General features: G+C 39.7%; 1 protein-coding gene across 2 annotated transcripts; it reads left to right on the top strand.

The window, feature by feature from the left end:
* The first annotated feature begins 6557 nt into the window (after window positions 1–6557).
* LOC126828101 (proton myo-inositol cotransporter-like) lies at window positions 6558–17682 on the top strand. Of its 2 annotated transcripts, none has more exons than XM_056102179.1 (9): window positions 6558–7389; window positions 8483–8642; window positions 9850–9983; window positions 10390–10501; window positions 11165–11325; window positions 13748–13871; window positions 14775–14989; window positions 15853–16005; window positions 17254–17682. In XM_056102179.1, exons 1-9 carry the CDS (start codon window positions 6987–6989, stop codon window positions 17451–17453), a joined length of 1662 nt encoding a protein of 553 aa, XP_055958154.1. In that variant the 5' UTR covers window positions 6558–6986; the 3' UTR covers window positions 17454–17682. The 2 variants fall into 2 exon arrangements, with proteins under 2 accessions (XP_055958154.1, XP_050413637.1); XM_050557680.2 differs by having other exon boundaries at window positions 9850–10058.
* The last annotated feature ends 911 nt before the right edge of the window (window positions 17683–18593 follow it).

Raw genomic sequence — 18593 nt, 5'->3', positions numbered from 1 at the left:
TGAGTTAGACGTTCGGTCACTAGTTTGGGGGTCGCATATTCGATCCCTTCATTGACCGAGAAATTTCATCGGGATTTTCCGACGTGGTTTCCCCTTGTCAGTGGTGCAGGGCGGCGGGCTTTGTCATTGGTGCAGGGCGGAGGGCCTGACAAGGTTAGCTGTCTAGTCGCTCGGATGGGGCGAAAAACCGAGGTCCCGTGTAAACATTGGCGTGAACATAAAAAATCCCTTGACAGTTGGAATTCGATATAAGAATAGACCATAGTGCCGCTACCCGTGCAAAATTTTCCTCATAACACACGGCGTATGTTCATCTTCATTATCCTCGTCGGAGCAAAACAATAGGATGTTAAACCCCATTTCATTTCATTTATCATCACATTACACGGTTTGTACGTGGGAAGCATCCTTAATATACTTTTAAAAAAAATGCAAATACCTATGCAGGTTGTCATATGATAAATAGTCAACGTCAACCGACAACACTGCAAGAATTGGCCGTGGCACTGCAAGAGGAGTGGGTCAGATTGTCCAACATTGTGATTGGACGGTTGATTAGGGGCATGCCTCGACTAATTGCTGAATGTATGAGGATTGGTGGAGCAATTACTTATTATTGAGACAATAAACAAAAACGTTCATTTTCACTATCTCTTTGCGAGTGAAATGGGGCCGTCAGATAAGCCACCCATATGAACTGTTTATGTTCATGTGTAGGCAATTGGACTGTTATTAACATACACTGGTTACCTCTAACAAAAACAGCATAAAGGTTAAAAATGCCTAAAGAAAGTATATTTATATATAAAACCATCTAACTCTCAGTTAATCATATAAGTAAAATTCAAGTACTTTCATCGTTATCAAACGAATCGTCAGGCCATTTTAATGCGATACTATGCTGTTACAATAACGTTACGTCATAACAGAGGACAATGACTATGTGAAATATAAAAAAAACCGAAATAACATTAATAAAATATCAAACATAATTAAAATAATCACCCCTTCGCATTCAAAATTGGGTTATATTTAGCGATAAAGTTGCTTTCTTTTGTTTCCAAGAGATCAGTATCACTAATATTGAGTTTGTACAAAGGAAATATCTTGAATTGACCTTTACCACAAATATCCAAATGTTCGCTCACCGGCAAAACTCTATTTCTTGCGAGTTTTATATTAGAACGATGTTGGTTAATTCGTAAATTCAACTGATCAGTAGTTTTTCCAATGTACTTGCCATTACAACCATTACATATTAATAAGTAAATTACATACTTCGATTTGCAATTCATATTTTGTTTAACATAGAATTTAATATCTTTAGTAATTTCGACAAATGTTCCTTCTAATATATCGGAACATGTCATACATCGTAGGTCCCCACACTTGGATACACGGGGTACCGAAATATCAGAATCAAACTTTGATGATGTTAATATTCTTCTAAGATTTTGAGGTTGTTTTAGACTATTTATAATTTTTGAATTATTTAGGATGTATTTTAATATATATATATATCACATTTAACGTTAGTCACTGTCAATAATAATAGTCAAGTTATTTATTAAATATCGATTATTAACGGAGTTGTGTGATCACGTGACATGAACATCTGTAACCTAATAATAAAGTCATAAGTTATAATGCTATAAACATTAAGGTCGGTATTTTTTTATACGTTTATAATCTTTTACAATAGACAAAGTACGTTTATAATATCTTAAATTAAACAATGTACGTTTATAATATCTTGCATTAAACAAACAATGTACGTTTATAATATTTTACATTAAAGGCTCAATACCACTCATGTTGTAACTGAATAATATGTCCCAATCTTTATTCTGGTCAACAAATTGCACTATTTTACAATATTCCAATTAATTGATGATACAAATTTCATCTTAAAACACCTAATTTAAAAAATTGGTAAATTTCAACTAAATGATTTGAAAAGCCTGACCTAAAAATATTTTTGAACCCTCTGGACAAGTAAAATAGGATTTAATGGATAATTTACACAACAGGTAAGACACTAACACATCTAGTACTTAGAATAAGGCTATTTTTTATTTTCTTGAGCTGTCAAGCCAGCAAGAGTGTTATTGTCCCTTTAAACAATGTACGTTTATAATATTTTACATTTAACAATGTACGTTTATAATATCATCGTCGAAACGTTGCATGTTAATAAACCAGTAATTGTTATTCCATAAATAGTGTTAGTGAGGTACTGTTCAATTACTAAATGTCTCTTAAAGAATGTTTACAATTATAGCTTCACTTGAGAACAGACACCAGACATTTTCTGTCTTAAAGCGACGATTATAGTCGAAAACACTAAGTATGTTTCGAGACTTGAGAATCATATATTCTGCTTTAATTTTAATTAAAATGAAATTGCGTATTTTGCCTTTTTTGTGTATGAAAAAGTAAAACCGAGAACAGAAACGCATTGTAAAACAGTATAATAATTGCTGAATATGGCGGTCATTTAGGACAGAGATTCTATTCTTACACTGCTAAAGACCCCTACGCCCAAGCGAATTTTTGAAATAAGATTGAACCATGTGTTAGTTCCGAAATCACCTAGTTTGTGTCGAGTGAACGTTAAACCCCATTTCGCCCTGTGTGCATAATGACCGATCCTCGGATAGATTGAACCATGTGTTAGTCCCGAAATCCCCTAGTTTGTGTCGAGTGTTTTATCTTCCAATTAATAAATGCCACTTAAAGAATCACTACTGGCAAGCGAATTATTGAAATAAAATTGAACCCTTTGTTAGTCCCGAAATGACCTAGTTTGTGTCGAGTAGACTTTATATTCTATATCAAATTTGTATTTCATTGATTTTCCATTGTTATTGGACAATTTAATGTGTCATCTGTTAACATGCATGAAATGACATATAAAAACACAATTGGAATTCTATAAAGGGATGAATAAATTTAATATTTTCTATGGTTTCACACTAAAGAATATTTTGATTTTAAAAAATTGTCCCAGTCGAAAGATATTTAATATATACTTATGATTTAATCGTTAGTAAACGTGGTTTCCCCTTGTCGGTGATGCACACGGAGGGCCTGACAAGGACAGCTGACTAGTCGTTCGGATGGGACGAAAAACCGAGGTCCCGTGTACAAATTGGCGTGCACGTAAAAGATCCCTTGGCAGTTGGAATTCGATATAAGAGTAGGTCGTAGCGCCGCAGCCCGGGCAAAATGTCCCTCATAGCACACTGTATGGTGTATGCCCGTCTTCATTAGCCCAGTTTAGGAGCAAAACAGTAGGACGTTAAACCCCATTTCATTTCATTTCATTTCCTTAGCAAACGAGAGTCACCGTGGATCAGTGGCGTTCTCGGGTATAATCCCGGCATCCCGAGTTGTGGTGGTGGCAGTGCTGCATAGGGTGGGGGTTGTGATGGGAGTGGGGTATAGGGTTGGGGTGGGAGTGGTGTATAGAGTTGGGGTTGTGGTGGGAGTGATGTATAGAGTAGGGGTTGTGGTGGGAGTGGTGTATAGAGTGGGGGAGTGGTGTATAGAGTTGGGGCTGTGGTCGGAGTGGTGTATAGAGTGGGGGAGTGGTGTATAGAGTTGGGGCTGTGGTCGGAGTGGTGTATAGAGTTGGGGTTGTGGTGTATAGAGTTGGGGCTGTGGTCGGAGTGGTGTATAGAGTTGGGGTTGTGGTGGGAGTGGTGTATAGAGTTGGGGTTGTGGTCGGAGTGATGTATAGAGTAGGGGTTGTGGTGGGAGTGGTGTATAGAGTGGGGGAGTGGTGTATAGAGTTGGGGCTGTGGTCGGAGTGGTGTATAGAGTGGGGGAGTGGTGTATAGAGTTGGGGCTGTGGTCGGAGTGGTGTATAGAGTAGGGGAGTGGTGTATAGAGTAGGGGCTGTGGTCGGAGTGGTGTATAGAGTGGGGGAGGGGTGTATAGAGTTGGGGCTGTGGTCGGAGTGGTGTATAGAGTTGGGGTTGTGGTGGGAGTGGTGTATAGAGTTGGGGTTGTGGTGGGAGTGGTGTATAGAGTGGGGGTTATGGTGGGAGTGGTGTATAGGGTTGGGTTGTGGTTGGAGTGGTGTATAGAGTGGGGGTTGTGGTGGGAGGGATGTATAGAGTTGGGGTTGTGGTGGGAGGGGTGTATAGAGTGGGGGAGTGGTGTATAGAGTTGGGTTGTGGTGGGAGTGGTGTATAGAGTGGGGGAGTGGTGTATAGAGTGGGGATTATGGTGGGAGTGGTGTATAGGGTTGGGTTGTGTGGGAATGGTGTATAGTGTAGGCGTTGTGGTGGGAGTGGTGTATAGGGTTGGGTTGTGGTGGGAATGGTGCATAGAATGGGGGAGGGAGGTGGAGCATAGATGGGGCTGTGGTGGACGGAGTAGTTTATAGTGTGGGAATTGTGGTGGTGAGAGTGGTGTATAGCCATAGGGTGGAGTATTTTCTGGGTGCGGAAATAAGTTAAATATAAACAAAGAAAACAGTAGACAACAGGTACAGCTGTAGCTTGATTAAAACCTACACCCAGGGGATCTTTAACGTACTGTCCGTCGTATACATGGGACCCGGGTTGTTTGTTTGATCCCAAGGACCATGCACCAATCCTTACCAGACCCCCTTCATACTGCATTACGGACAATGTGTAAACCAAGCAGGAGAGAGAGAGAGAAATGGGGTTTAACGTCCACTCGACACAAACTAGGTCATTTCGGGACTAACTCATGGTCAAATTTTATTTACATAATTCGCTTCCGCGTAGGGGTCTTTAGCAGTGGGAGGAAACCGGAGGACCCGGAGAAAACCCACGAGGTTGGACAGGCGACCCTACTCCTTGCCACGTACAACCGGGGATTCGAAACCACGCCAGTCGACTCAATGACAGACTTTATGATACAGCGCGCGCACGCTAACCATTCAGCCACCCAACCCCCCTAAACCAGGCAGGAAAATCCTGCGAAACTTTCTCTCTAGTCCCGAAATGACCTAGTTTGTGTCGAGTGGACGTTAAACCCCATTTCTCTCTCGGTCAACACCCGGATCGAACCCGAAGTACCGTGGTTAGTGCACACTGATCAGTAGTGAATATTCGCTAGACCGCTACAATCACTGATAAGGATGACATCGATGCGACTTAATGAGCCAGAAATATTAACTTTTTTCCTCCGACAAATTAAATTCTAAAACATTTTTTTTTTATGTATTAAAAAAATAAATAAAGGCTTTTGACGTACTTGTAGATAAAAATTATTTCTTATTTAGTGCGAATGGGTATTAAAATGAGTAAAAGTCGCCATTCTGCCCGAACTAGAACGTCTTATGTAAACAATGCATGCGCCATTGAGCCAATGCTTGACGCCGTGTGATGAGACGTCATGTGTTAAAGGAAATTATCTTTAACAGAGATATTAGAAGACTTTCGTAATCCTCTGTGAAACAGATTGTGGTTACTGAGACAGCGATATGCTCATCCTATATTGTTATACAATTAACTTAAATATAACTTACCATGTAAATCGTATTTCAGACGATGTTGACGAAGCAGTAAAACCATCTGGGACACAAACAAGATTCAAATCGTTTCAGGACAAACAAACTCAAGTTTTTGATGACGTCCAACTATATTTTTATTTGGGGTTTGTGATATCAGGTGTTCGGTGATAGTGATATCAGGTGTTCGTTTTATCGGGTGTTCGTGTAATTATGTATTCACCTGGAATATTTCCCAATAATTCATATCAGTCTGATGGATGAGACAGTCATATAATACATAAACTTTCTTATGCAAATATAGCCGCTGGGTGAATGAACTGCAACCATAACGTTACATGAGCAAAACCACAACGTTAAGAGCGGACAACCATATCATTAACAGAAGACAGCCATAACATTAATAGAGAACAACCATAGCGTTAAGTGGGGACAACCATTACGTTAAGAGAGAACAACCATAACGCTAAGAGCGGACAACCATAGCGTAAAGAACGGACAACCATAGCCTTAAGATGGGACAACCAAGACGTTAAGAGGGGACAACCATAACGATAGGAACTACCAAAACCATAGTATTAAGAGAAGGCAGCCATAACGTTAATAGAGAAAAACCATAGCGTTAAGAGAAGACAACAATAACGTTGAGAAAGAACAGCCATTACGTTAAGAGCGTACAACCATAGCGTTAAGACGGAACAGCCATTACGTTAAGAGCGTACAACCATAGCGTTAAGACGGAACAGCCATTACGTTAAGAGCGTACAACTATAGCGCTAAGAGTGGACAACCATGACGTTGAGAAAGGACAACCATAACATTAAGCGGGGACAACTACAATGTTAAGAGAGGACAACCATAAAGTTCAGCAATGATAACCATAACGTTAAGAGAGGACAACCATAAAGTTCAGCAATGATAACCATAACGTTAAGAGAGGACAACCATAAAGTTCAGTGAGGATAACCATAACGTTAAGAGAGGACAACCATAGCGTTAATCGGGGACAACTAAGGCGTTAAGAGAGGACAACCATAAAGTTCAGTGAGGATAACCATAACGTTAAGAGAGGACAACCATAAAATTCAGCGAGGAAAACCATAACGTTAAGAGCGGACAACCATAACGTTAAGAGAGGACAACCATAGCGTTAATCGGGGACAACTAAGGCGTTAAGAGAGGATAACCATAAAGTTCAGCGAGGATAACCATAACGTTAAGAGCGGACAACCATAACGTTAAGAGCAGGCAACCATAACGTTAAAATGGGACAACCATGATGTTTTTTTTTAAGACAACCTTAACGTTAAGAGAGATGATGTCAACCACGGTAACCTGAGTATGGATTGTGCTCGAGGAACGATCGACATTAACAAAAACGGGAAACATAGGCTTAACTCGTCATATGTTGTTGATTAATCCCTACAAAAACTCACATAATATAAGGGACTGTTGCTTTAAATTTTAAACATATTGTAAGAAATCGCCATTTTACAAAATGGCTTCTACAGCGAAATCTAAGATGGTTGATGAAATGGACGGATCAAAAACTCTTTTAATCCCAAAGAAGGAACATTCTGCCTACGTGTATATCTTAACGTTTTTCGCAGTTTTAGGTGGATTTTTATTCGGATATGATACTGGAATTATATCAGGTTCAATGTTGTTAATACGACCTTATTTTGACTTGGATACGTTTTGGACCCAGTTGATTGTGAGTGCTACAGTTGGATCAGCGGCTGTATCAGCTTTAATAGCTGGATTTATGTCAGATTGTCTGGGTAGAAAGGTTGTTATTATTCTTGGTAGTTTTGTATTCGCTGTTGGAGCTGTTGTAATGGGTGTGGCTGATTCACAAGTTATTCTGTTGGTAGGGAGAATTATAGTTGGTATTGGTGTTGGTAAGTAGAGTTATCCTTCCTTGTCTTTCGCGTGACGTCATTTAGCCACAGATCACTAAAGATTTCCCCATTGACTTTAATGTTAATTTCTATCTTGGGTAAAACGCTTTCTACCAAAGATGGAGCAACATGTGGCAACCTCTTGCCCAAAAGTACGTATGTGGTTCTTCATGAAAAACTTGAGATACACAAGCTGGAAGTAGAGACATGTATGCAATTTTAGGCCCTACATTTAACCTAACCAACCTCCAAACTCTTGTATCCATCCGCCTCAAAATTATGAATATTCACCAAATCCTGGCAGAAATGTATTTTCAAACCTTTTTCGTCGATTCTACACCAAACAGTCAACAAAAATCACCATGCAAAAGGGGGTAAAAGGAAAAGGGAGAGAAAGACTAAAAATAGCCTTGGCCCTTGTTTCGTGGGTGACGGCATAGGTGACGGCGTATGAAATTTGGTGAGCTGTATCCATTTAACCTTTCACGTACAAAATCACCCACACGTCATTGTAAACAATATTATTTGTGAAACAAAAAAGAAAACCCTTCAATTTAGCTGCATACGAAACTTGCGCAATTTTGTTATAATTAATTGTGTGGTATTTTGGCGGATATAATGTAGCAAACAAGTAGATTTAAACCCGTTCAGGGGTTTATAACTAGTGCCTGTGTGAACACCTGGCTTAGCTTTACCATTAGCCTACGGTATTATATAACCAACAAAATATAATATATGGTATCATCAAACATACACAGGTCATATCTGGTATGATTAAATCGAAAAATGTCACATATTAATGATCAAACCGTAAAATACCATATATGGCATGATCAACCCGAAAAATGCCATATATGGTATGATCAAACCGTAAAATACCATATATGACATGATCAAACCGAAAAATGCCATATATGGTATGATCAAACCGTAAAATACCATATATGGCATGATCAAACCGAAAAATGCCATATATGGCATGATTAAACGGAAAATGTCATGTATCTAGAATCGTTGCTGAATTACATGTAGTAGAACTGAATATTCCATTCAAAGTATTGATATGATATATCTATAAAGTTATTTATTACAGGTTTTGCATCTATGACAGTACCTGTGTATGTAGCCGAGGCAGCGCCACCTGATATTAGAGGAAGATTAGTTACCTTAAATCAACAGTTTATTACAATAGGTCTTCTGGCAGCCAGTTTAGTAGCCGGGGGATTTAGTAGTTGGGAGGACACTGGATGGAGGTCAGAAAATTTAACATCATTATTTATACGCTTTACTCAGTAGTCAGCATCTATTCACAATACTCACTATCCATTCACATTACTCACTAGCCATTCACATTACTCACTAGCCATTCACAATAATACCCGCCATTTACATTACTCACTATCCAATCATATTACTCACTAGCCATTCGCATTACTCACTATACATTTACATCACTCATCATTTACATTACTCACTATCCATGTATATTATCATTATATTTATTCACATTACTCACTATTCATTCATTTTACTCACTAGCCATTCACATTACTCACTAGCCATGTACATCATTATCCATTTACATTACTCACTAGCCATTTACATTACTCACTATCCATTTAAATCACTCAACATTTACATTTACTCAATATAGATTTACATTAATCGCTAGCCATTCTCATTACTCACTATCCATTCACAATACTCAATTCACACCACTCCCTAGCCATCCGCATTACTCACTATCCATTTACATCACTCACCATTTACATAACTCACTATCCATTTACATTACTCACTAGCCATACACAATACTCAATATCTAAACACTTTACTCAGCATCTGTTAATTTTATCGGAGCATATATTTGGGCTGGCGAATGGTAAAAAAAGTATTTCAGCTCAGTCGCAATATTAAAATATGTATAGTCATTAGATATTTAATCTACACTGGATAATATTGCTAAAATGATCTATAGAAATTATCACTAAGCCTGTTCTCGCTCTCTACTACAGTCAGTAACGATAACTGCTTTTCCTTTTTCTATGCGTCACAATTTCAACGCGGTAAAATTGTCCTTTAATGTTATTTTTTCATTTTACAAGCTTGTGTTAATATCAGTTTCTAACAACTATCAATAGTATATTTGGCATGTATATGATCGGGATTATCTCACTTATAAGAATGTGAACTTGATAGACTTCGGGAATAGTACTTATGAAATATGGAATGGAGTTTAACGTCCTACTGTTCTGCTCCTAACCTGGGCTAATGAAGACGGGCATACGCCATACAGTGTGCTATGAGGGAAATTTTGCCCGGGCAGCGGCGCTACGGCCTACTAATTATATCGAATTCCAACTGCCATGGGATCTTTTACGTGCACGCCAATGTGTACACGGGACCTCGGTTTTTCGTCCCATCCAATTAACAGTTATCAATATTATGTTATATTTTAAGGTATATGTTGGGATTAGGTGGGGTTCCGGCCATCTTCCAATTTTTGGGGATGTTATATCTACCAGAGAGTCCTAGATGGTTGATCGACCAGGAGCTCGAAGCTACAGCACGTGCTAGTCTCGTACAGATCAGAGGTACAGAAGACGTGGATAAGGAATTAGAGGATATTAAAGAGAGTGTTGCTAATGCCAAGAAAGCTTCTTTAGATGGTATGGATGAAATTTGATTTTGACTGTTGTGATGCATTGGTACCTAAACACAGTGATTTTCCCCTTTGTCCGTTAAACAGGCAAAGGCTAACATACGACATGCTCGCCATCCCCTTCGCGGTTACAGAGCGATGTTGAATCTCTAAACGCAGTTTGAAATGATTGGATGACAGGAAAGTATTTGAAATGATTGTAGACATAAGCGACGATTCGGTCGGTTTTGTTTGTTTATAGTTTGTATATGTTTTGTGTTTGATGCAGTTGATATAATATAAACTTTTGTATATTTTGTAGATTATAACAGATAAGTAATATTAAGTATATTTTGTAGATAACAGATTAGTAATATTCAGAATCTGGACAACACCACATGTTAGACGAGCCCAGATTGTTGGTGCATTTCTTCAGGTCTTTCAACAAGCGTGCGGTATTAATACAATCATGTACGTACTAGAAATAAAGCTACTTCACTTTCCAATATAAATGAATTATCTTGTTTTTGTCAGTAAATTTAAAAACTCCGATACAATGATGGACAGGTCATCCTTTATGTATCATGTCGGTCCTTTATTCTAAAGTGTTATAGGGCAATATTCGTATCCAGTCCAGAGGTTCATATTTACCTGACAATCCTAGTGCCCGTATGGTCATCCCGTCCCTAATGTTATTCTTCGTCTATTGTCAGTCCGTTCTATTAGAAGAATGTATAACTACACGAATCGCTAAAATTCTCTTGCATAATGTATGTTTAAGTGATTTCGAGCAGTATTCATATCTAGTCCAGAGGTCCATATCTACCTGACGGTCTTAGTGCCCGTATGGTCATCCCATCCCGTCCCTAATGTTATTTTTCAGCTATCATCAGCCATCTTGTTGAAACGTCACAGTGAAATAAACCATAGTAATTGTTATCCATAAATAGTGTTTTATTTGACCAGCCCGTTCTATTAGAAGAATGTAGAACTACATGGATCGCTATAAATCACGAACTAATTCTATCTCTTCATCTATTAGGTTAAAGAAAGACCTGCAATAGGCACTTGTATAATGTATGTTTAATGATTAATTTATGAAATATTGTAGCAATGCGAAATATTATATTCCAGATATTACAGTGCTTCTATATTAAAGATGGGCGGTTTCTCAGTTCAACAGTCTATATGGTTGGTGGCTATACCATATAGTATCAACTTTCTAGCTACATTTATAGGATTAGGTCTTGTTGATAGGGTGGGCAGAAGAATCTTACTCTTAGCTAGTTTTATAGGTTTGTATGTCGTCATAGTTACTGCCTATGGTTGGTTTAAACTTCATATGATACTTTTATTGTTCTTTAAACACATCATGTACAAAACTTAAGACTTCGTAATTAACTGGTGTTGAGGGAGCCATAGTCCTAGCTTAGCTTGATACCCTTGGGTGCCAACTCCCAGGTAACTTACATTGCCGTTGCCCGGTTTTAACTCGAGACCTGCCGGTCCCAAGTTAACTTCTAGACGCCCTCGCCTAGTCTGAATAATCTAAGTTTAATACTGCTTATAGCCGCTTTCTAGACAAAGGATGAACGAAGAGATTTTGCAGATGGCTATATAACATCATACGTTCAGTAGAGATTACTTTACAGGCCAGCCATTAGTTTATATTATACTATTCAAAAAAAGTAGGGGATATTTGATTTTGGGAGCATAATACTAAAATATGCAAATGACTACGAAAAAAGTCACTATAGAACCTAACAGAAGAAACATTTCCAGTTACATGTGACGCCCAAACGCACCAATAGCTACCGCATGGAATGCAGGTGATGCTTGGGATCATCATGGGGGTCCAACCCAAGATTTGCACGACTCTGACTTTGAATGTTACAGTCATTGTGGCATTGATTCCAGGGTGGAAACATCAGTTTAATTGTTTTAGTGACCAGAAAACAAATTTTGATATGCGTCGGCTTACCCAAAATGAAAGGTTACGTGCCCTTGGCATGCTACAGATCGGCACAACACAGGCGGTTGTGGCGCGGACGATGAATGTTTCTCAGTCTGTCATAAGCAGGCTATGGTCCAGATACCGTGATACACAATCTGTACAGGACAGACCACGCTCAGGTCGACCAAGGGCGACAACCTAAGCCCAGGATCGATTTATCCGTACCTTGGCCTTGAGAAATCGTGTCATCACAGCAAATCAGATCAGCGCTCGTCTTCAAACAGACACTGGTGTGAAAGTGAGTGGCCAGACGATTCGGAATCGACTGCATAGGGGTCACCTTCGCGCCCGACGTCCTCGCGTGATCCCTTGTTTGAGAGATCATCACATTCAGGCAAGACGTCGTTGGTGTAGGGATCGTCAACACTGGGATAATCGACGCTGGAGCAATGTGATGTTTTCAGATGAGTCAAGGTTCACTGTTGATTTTTTGGACAGACGTAGGAGATGGTGGCGTCGTCGAAACGAGCGCTTCCAAGACGTTAACGTCATCAGACATGATCGATTTGGGGGTGGTTCTGTTATGGTGTGGGGAGGCATCACTGTTGCTGGAAGAACGGCTTTACATGTTGTTGCAGGGCGTGTTACAGGCCAGTACTACCGGGACAACATCTTGGCAGTCCATGTTGTGCCGTTCGCACGACGTCATGGCCGCCAATTCATCTTCCAGGATGACAACGTCCTGCCAATGTCCAAGAACTTCCTGCTGCGTTGCAACAGGAATGGGACAATCTGGACCAAAATGACCTTAGACGTCTCATTAGGAGTATGCCACGTCGGATCAATGCTTGTTTGGCAAACAGAGGAGGATTTACCCGTTACTGACTTGGTTGTGATGCTGTGGTAACTTTGCTGTTTGACCCCGGGTATCATTTTACCCTTATAATGGTCAGTCTGTGCCTTACTTAGTCTAACGATCATTTGGAATAAATCGATGAATGTGAACTTCATTTCATTTTGTCATTTGTTTCTTCGTCAGTTTCATTAGGTGACTTTAATAACACTTAAAAATCAAATATCCCCTACTTTTTTTGAATAGTATATAATGAAAACGACAACATGGGTGTCGATAGCAGACAGGAGGATATTAAAATCAGCATTGACACCTGTCATTATGTAAGAAGTTATCTATCTGCATGATTTTAACATCTAGCCATACACCTATTTGGTAGGCTGTTCGGAAACCCATTTTAAACGTAGGAACCAGAATGACCCCAGTAGCAGTCCCACTTTTCATGTATGCGTTTCCGCCAGCGGAACAACACCGTTTTTGGGTATTTTATGATTTGCACGTAAATGACGCCAGAAGTGAGGATTTCTCTATAATTATAGCATAAATGACACAATTCTGTAAAATTCGAGATTCCGAGGAAAGCAAATGTAATGAAATGAAATGGGGTTTAACGTCCTACTGTTTTGCTCCGAACTGGGCTAATGAAGACGGGCATACGCCATACAGTTTGCTATGAGGGAAATTTTGCCCGGACAGCGGCACTACGGCCTACTCTTATATCGAATTCCAACTACCAAGGGATCTTTTACGTGCACGCCAATGTGTACACGGGACCTCGGTTTTTCGTCTCATCCGAATGACTAGACAGCTGTCCTTGTCAGGCTCTCCGTCCTGCATCACTGACAAGGGGGAACCACCGGGGAAAGGAATTAAAGATATTTTATTGTATATATATTTGTCTATTTTTCAGGTGTATTTATATCATTAGGTATCATGGCAACCGGCTTTCAACTAGCAGCTATAAATTCTCCACCGATACATCTATATGAGAATAACACAGATATAGATACAAGTTGTAATACCACAGATTATAGGTATGGATTATCTCCCCTTCGTAGACTGTACAACGGTCCAAGGAGCGTCATGGCGTTCGGGAGCTACGGTGGCTCAGTGGGTTATCTCCCCGTCTTGGGATCGGAACACCGGAGGAATGTTTTATGTTTTCTGTCAGGTCCATACTTATACTGCACATTATGTGCTATTGTCACAAGACACCCAAGGAAATGTGGTTTAACGTCCTACTGTTCTGCTCCTATACTGGGCTAATGAAGACGGGTATACGTCATACAGTGTGCTATGAGGGAAATTTTGTCCTGACAGCGACACTATGGCCTACTCTTATATTGAGTAAATATGAATCCTATGACACAGAATCCACCATAAAGCTGATGCAGTGGAACGAAAGTTTTTTGATCCAAATGTTTATAAACCTAGTAGACCCGTGAATTGAAGTTCCTCTTCCACTTCGATGCTATGATGAATCTCTCGATGTTACAAAGGGGCTGTTCGATGGCTTATTCATAAGGTTCGTCACTGAGTCAGATGGAGTGGTTTCGATTCCCTGGTTATACGTGACAAGGAGTAGGGTCGCCCTGTCTAACCTCGTGGGTTTTCTCCAGGTCCTCCGGTTTCCTCCCACTGTTAAAGACCCCTACGCGCAAGCGAATTATTGGAATAAAATTGAACCATATGTTAGTCCCGACATGACCTAGTTTGTGTCGAGTGGACGTTAAACCCCATTTTTGTCTCTCTATGTTACAAACCACGCCTACACCTATATATGGGGCCTAGAAGATAGAAACTCTTTTAAAACACAACCGTACACACGTGTATGTTTTTATATTGATATTTTGACCTTTAAAGACAACCGGAAACACGTGTATGTTTTTATATTAATATTTTGACCTTTAAAGATTGTGTTTTATTTATTTTTATAGATCGTGTAACGACTGTACAACCAACCTAGACTGTGGCTATTGTTACTCTTCAACAATGGACGGTTCTTGTCTTCCGGTTGATTCTATGCTAGGACGATGTAATAATTCGGATACATCGGGATCTAAATATATCTTTACGTATGATTTCTGTCCCAATGATTATGGTTGGATGTTGGTTGCTGGCATGGGATTGTTTGTGACGTCATTCGCACCAGGTATTTATCACACTGATCAGCAGTAAATTTTCGCTAGGCCGCTACAATCACTGATAAGGATGACATCGATGCCACTTAATGAGTCCCAAATATTAACTTTTTTCTTCCGTCAAATTAAATTCTAAAACATTTTTTTCATTTATTAGAAAAATAATTAAAAGACGTTTGAATTGTTTGTAGGTAAAAATCATTTCCTATTTAGTGCAAATGGGGATTAAAATAAGTAAAATTCACCATTTAGCCCGAATCAGTAACGTCTTATGTAAACAATGCACGCGCTATTGAGCCAATGATTGACGCCGCGTGATGTGACGTCACTTTTCGAAACAGTCATCTGTAACAGAGATATTAAAAGATCTCTGTGAAACAGATTGGGTATTTATTTTATAGTTTGTCGACATACAGGCTAACTGTCACGTGAGCTTTCGTTTAGCATCCATATTAACGCAACATGTGGTGGGTTTTACGGTCACGATTCGGGAGAGACTTCCTCATTGGTTGATTGCACGTCGTTCCTCGTTACACGTAAACTATCAATCTGTGACGTCACATCACGCGGTGTTAATTATTGTGTCGTAAGAATGACTTTAGATCGATATTGTGTCGTAAGAATGACTTTAGATCGATATTGTGTCGTAAGAATTACTTTATATCGATATTGTGTCGTAAGAAAGACTGTGTCCGTTATGATACGTTTTATATCTTTCTATTTAAATTCACGTGACAAGGGTTGGGGGTGGGGGTCCTCGCCCTGCTTAAGACCTCTACGCGCAAACAAATTATTGAACAAAGGGTGAATCATATGTTACTCTCTCTCTCTCTCTCTCTCTCTCTCTCCTTTATTGGTTTGTTGAATATTTCAGGATTAGGACCAATGCCAATGACTTTTAATTCTGAGATTTATCCCCTATGGGCGAGAAGTACTGGGTTTTCTGTCGCCACAGCTGTTAATTGGTCCTTTAACCTGTTGGTGTCCTTCACATTCCTTTCATTGATGCAGCTTATTACCAAATATGGTAAGTAACAAATGGTAATTTAATCAGAGCCATCTAAAGATAGAGCTGGGAAATTTGTTTACTCGATTTGCAGCATGTAGTAATATGAGAACCGATATTACAATTGCGTGGCAATAACAGTATAAACCACATTGGAACCATTCGATTTTATTTATTTGACATAAGTGGAGGTCGGAAAAAAATCTTAAGCACATGACCCAAGGCTGATCATTGCGTCCATTTTATTTAGCGAGTTCATTTCGTATTTGTTTCAATCAGTTTATGAGTATATACATGTGGGGGGGGGGCTGAATGGTAAGCGTGTGCGCGATGTATCATAAAGTCTGTCATTGAGTCGACTGGTGTGGTTTCGATTCACCGGTTGTACGTGACAAGGAGTAGGGTCGCCTGTCCAACCTCGTGGGTTTTCTCCGGGGCTTCCGGTTCCCTCCCACTGCTTAAGACTCCTACGCGCAAGCGAATTATTGAAATAAAATTAAACCATACGTTAATCCCGAAATGACCTAGTCTGTGTCGAGTGGACGTTAAACCCCATTTCTCTCTCTTTCGTATATACATGTACTTGTGTATGATAGATTATTTGTGTATGGGTTTATACAACGTCGAATATAGGTCGAAAACACGTTGTACAACGTCACGACCAATATTGACGTTGTCACAATGTTGTAACAACGTTGCGTGCCCGCTGGGATGCATCTATTTGTGTATGGGTCATTACCTCCAATATCAAACCTAGCCATAAATGTACCCCCTTGTTCTCGTAAATAACATTTAATATTAGATGCAAAATTTTCCCGCATAGCTTACTGCATAGCGTGTGTCTATCTTCATTAGCCAAGTTTATTTCTTAGATTCTTTATTGGCCAAGTGGGTAAAACGCTGGCTCACTAGCCTGGAGGTCGGGTGTTTGACCCCTGCATTGGCAGAGAAAGTTCATCCGACGTGGTTCCCCCTTGTCAGTGATGCAGGACTGAGGGCCTGACAAGGACAGCGGTCTAGTCATTCGGTTGAGACGATCGAATAACCGATGTCCCGTGTACACATTGGCGTGCACGTAAAAGATCTCTTGACAGTTGGAATTCGATATATGAGTAGGCCGTAGTGCCGCTGTCCGGACAAAATTTCCCTCTTAGCAAACTGTATGGGATATGCTTGTCTTCATTATCCCAGTCTGAGCAGAACAGTAGGACGTTAAACCCCATTTCATTTTATTTGATTTCGATGCTTTATTTTATTTTTATTTTTCAGGAACATTTTGGTTATATGGTGGATTCTGTGTCACAGGATTCATATTTACTCTAATATTCGTTCCGGAAACAAAAAATAAAACTTTAGAAGAAATGGAAGATTTATTTAAAACTGACGAAGAAAGGAAACTAGAAAAATCAAAATCAGCGGAAAATAAAATAAACGATAAAAAGGAAACGGGGAACGAAACTGGGTTTTGATTTCTGTTTATTCCGTAGGAAATTGGTTGTTTATTTAAATTTTTAAATTGGGTTTATTTCATTTACTTGCTAGCCTGGAGGTCACGTGTTCGATCCCTGCATTGGCGGAGAAAGTTTATCGCGATTATCCGGCATGGTTTCCCCTTGTTTGTGGTGCAGGAAGGAGGGTCTGACAAGGACAGCTGTCTAGTCGTTCGTATGGGACGAAAAACCGAGGTGCCGTGTATACATTGGCGTTCACATTAAAGATCCCATAGCGCCGCTGCCCGGGCAAAATATCTCTCATAGCACACTGGATGGCGTACGCCCGTCTTCATTAGCCTAGTTGGAGCAGAACAGTACGACGTTAAATCCCATTTCATTTCATTTCATTGGTTGCTAATTTCATTATTATTTTATAAATTTTATTTTCTATTTGCTTTTATGGCCGCCATTAGTCACGTTAGTTCTATGTTTATTATATTAAAGAGAGAGAGAGAGAGAGAAATGGGGTTTAAAGCCCACTCGACACAAACTAGGTCATTTCGGAACTAACATATGGTTTAATTTTATTTCAATAATTCGCTTGCGCGTAGGGGTCTTTAGCAATGGGAGGAAACCGGAGAGAGAGAGAGAGAGAGAGAGAGAGAGAAATGGGGTTTAACGTCCACTCGACACAAACTAGGTCATGTCGGGACTAACATATGGTTTAATTTTAGTTCAATAATTCGCTTGCGCGTAGGGGTCTTTAGCAGTGGGAGGAAACCGGAGGACCCGGAGAAACCCACGAGGTTGGACAGGCGACCCTACTCCTTGTCACGTACAACCGGGGATTCGAAACCACGCCAGTTGACTCAATGACAGGCCTTATGATACAGCGCGCACATGCTAACCATTCAGCCATCCGCCTCCCCCCCCCCCCTTATTATATTAAAAACCTATGTTACATTTCCCATTTTGGTAAACATATCTTTGACAACATTAATGTATTTTAAATATATTTTAATTTACCTAATTATTTCTCCTGTAAGATACGCGTTGAATTAAACAGACACTGGCATGGGTGACATATTGTCCTTATAAAACGTCTAGAGGCTATTACGTCAGATATAATTTACATGAAGCATTGAAGTCTAATAATGGAGGGATTAAGTAAATTAC

This window comes from Patella vulgata, chromosome 7, assembly GCF_932274485.2.
Source record: "Patella vulgata chromosome 7, xgPatVulg1.2, whole genome shotgun sequence".
In the NCBI taxonomy this organism is placed as follows: Eukaryota; Metazoa; Mollusca; class Gastropoda; family Patellidae; genus Patella; species Patella vulgata.
The sequence above is the reverse complement of the archived record's forward strand: the minus strand, read 5'-3'. Positions and strand labels throughout refer to the sequence as shown.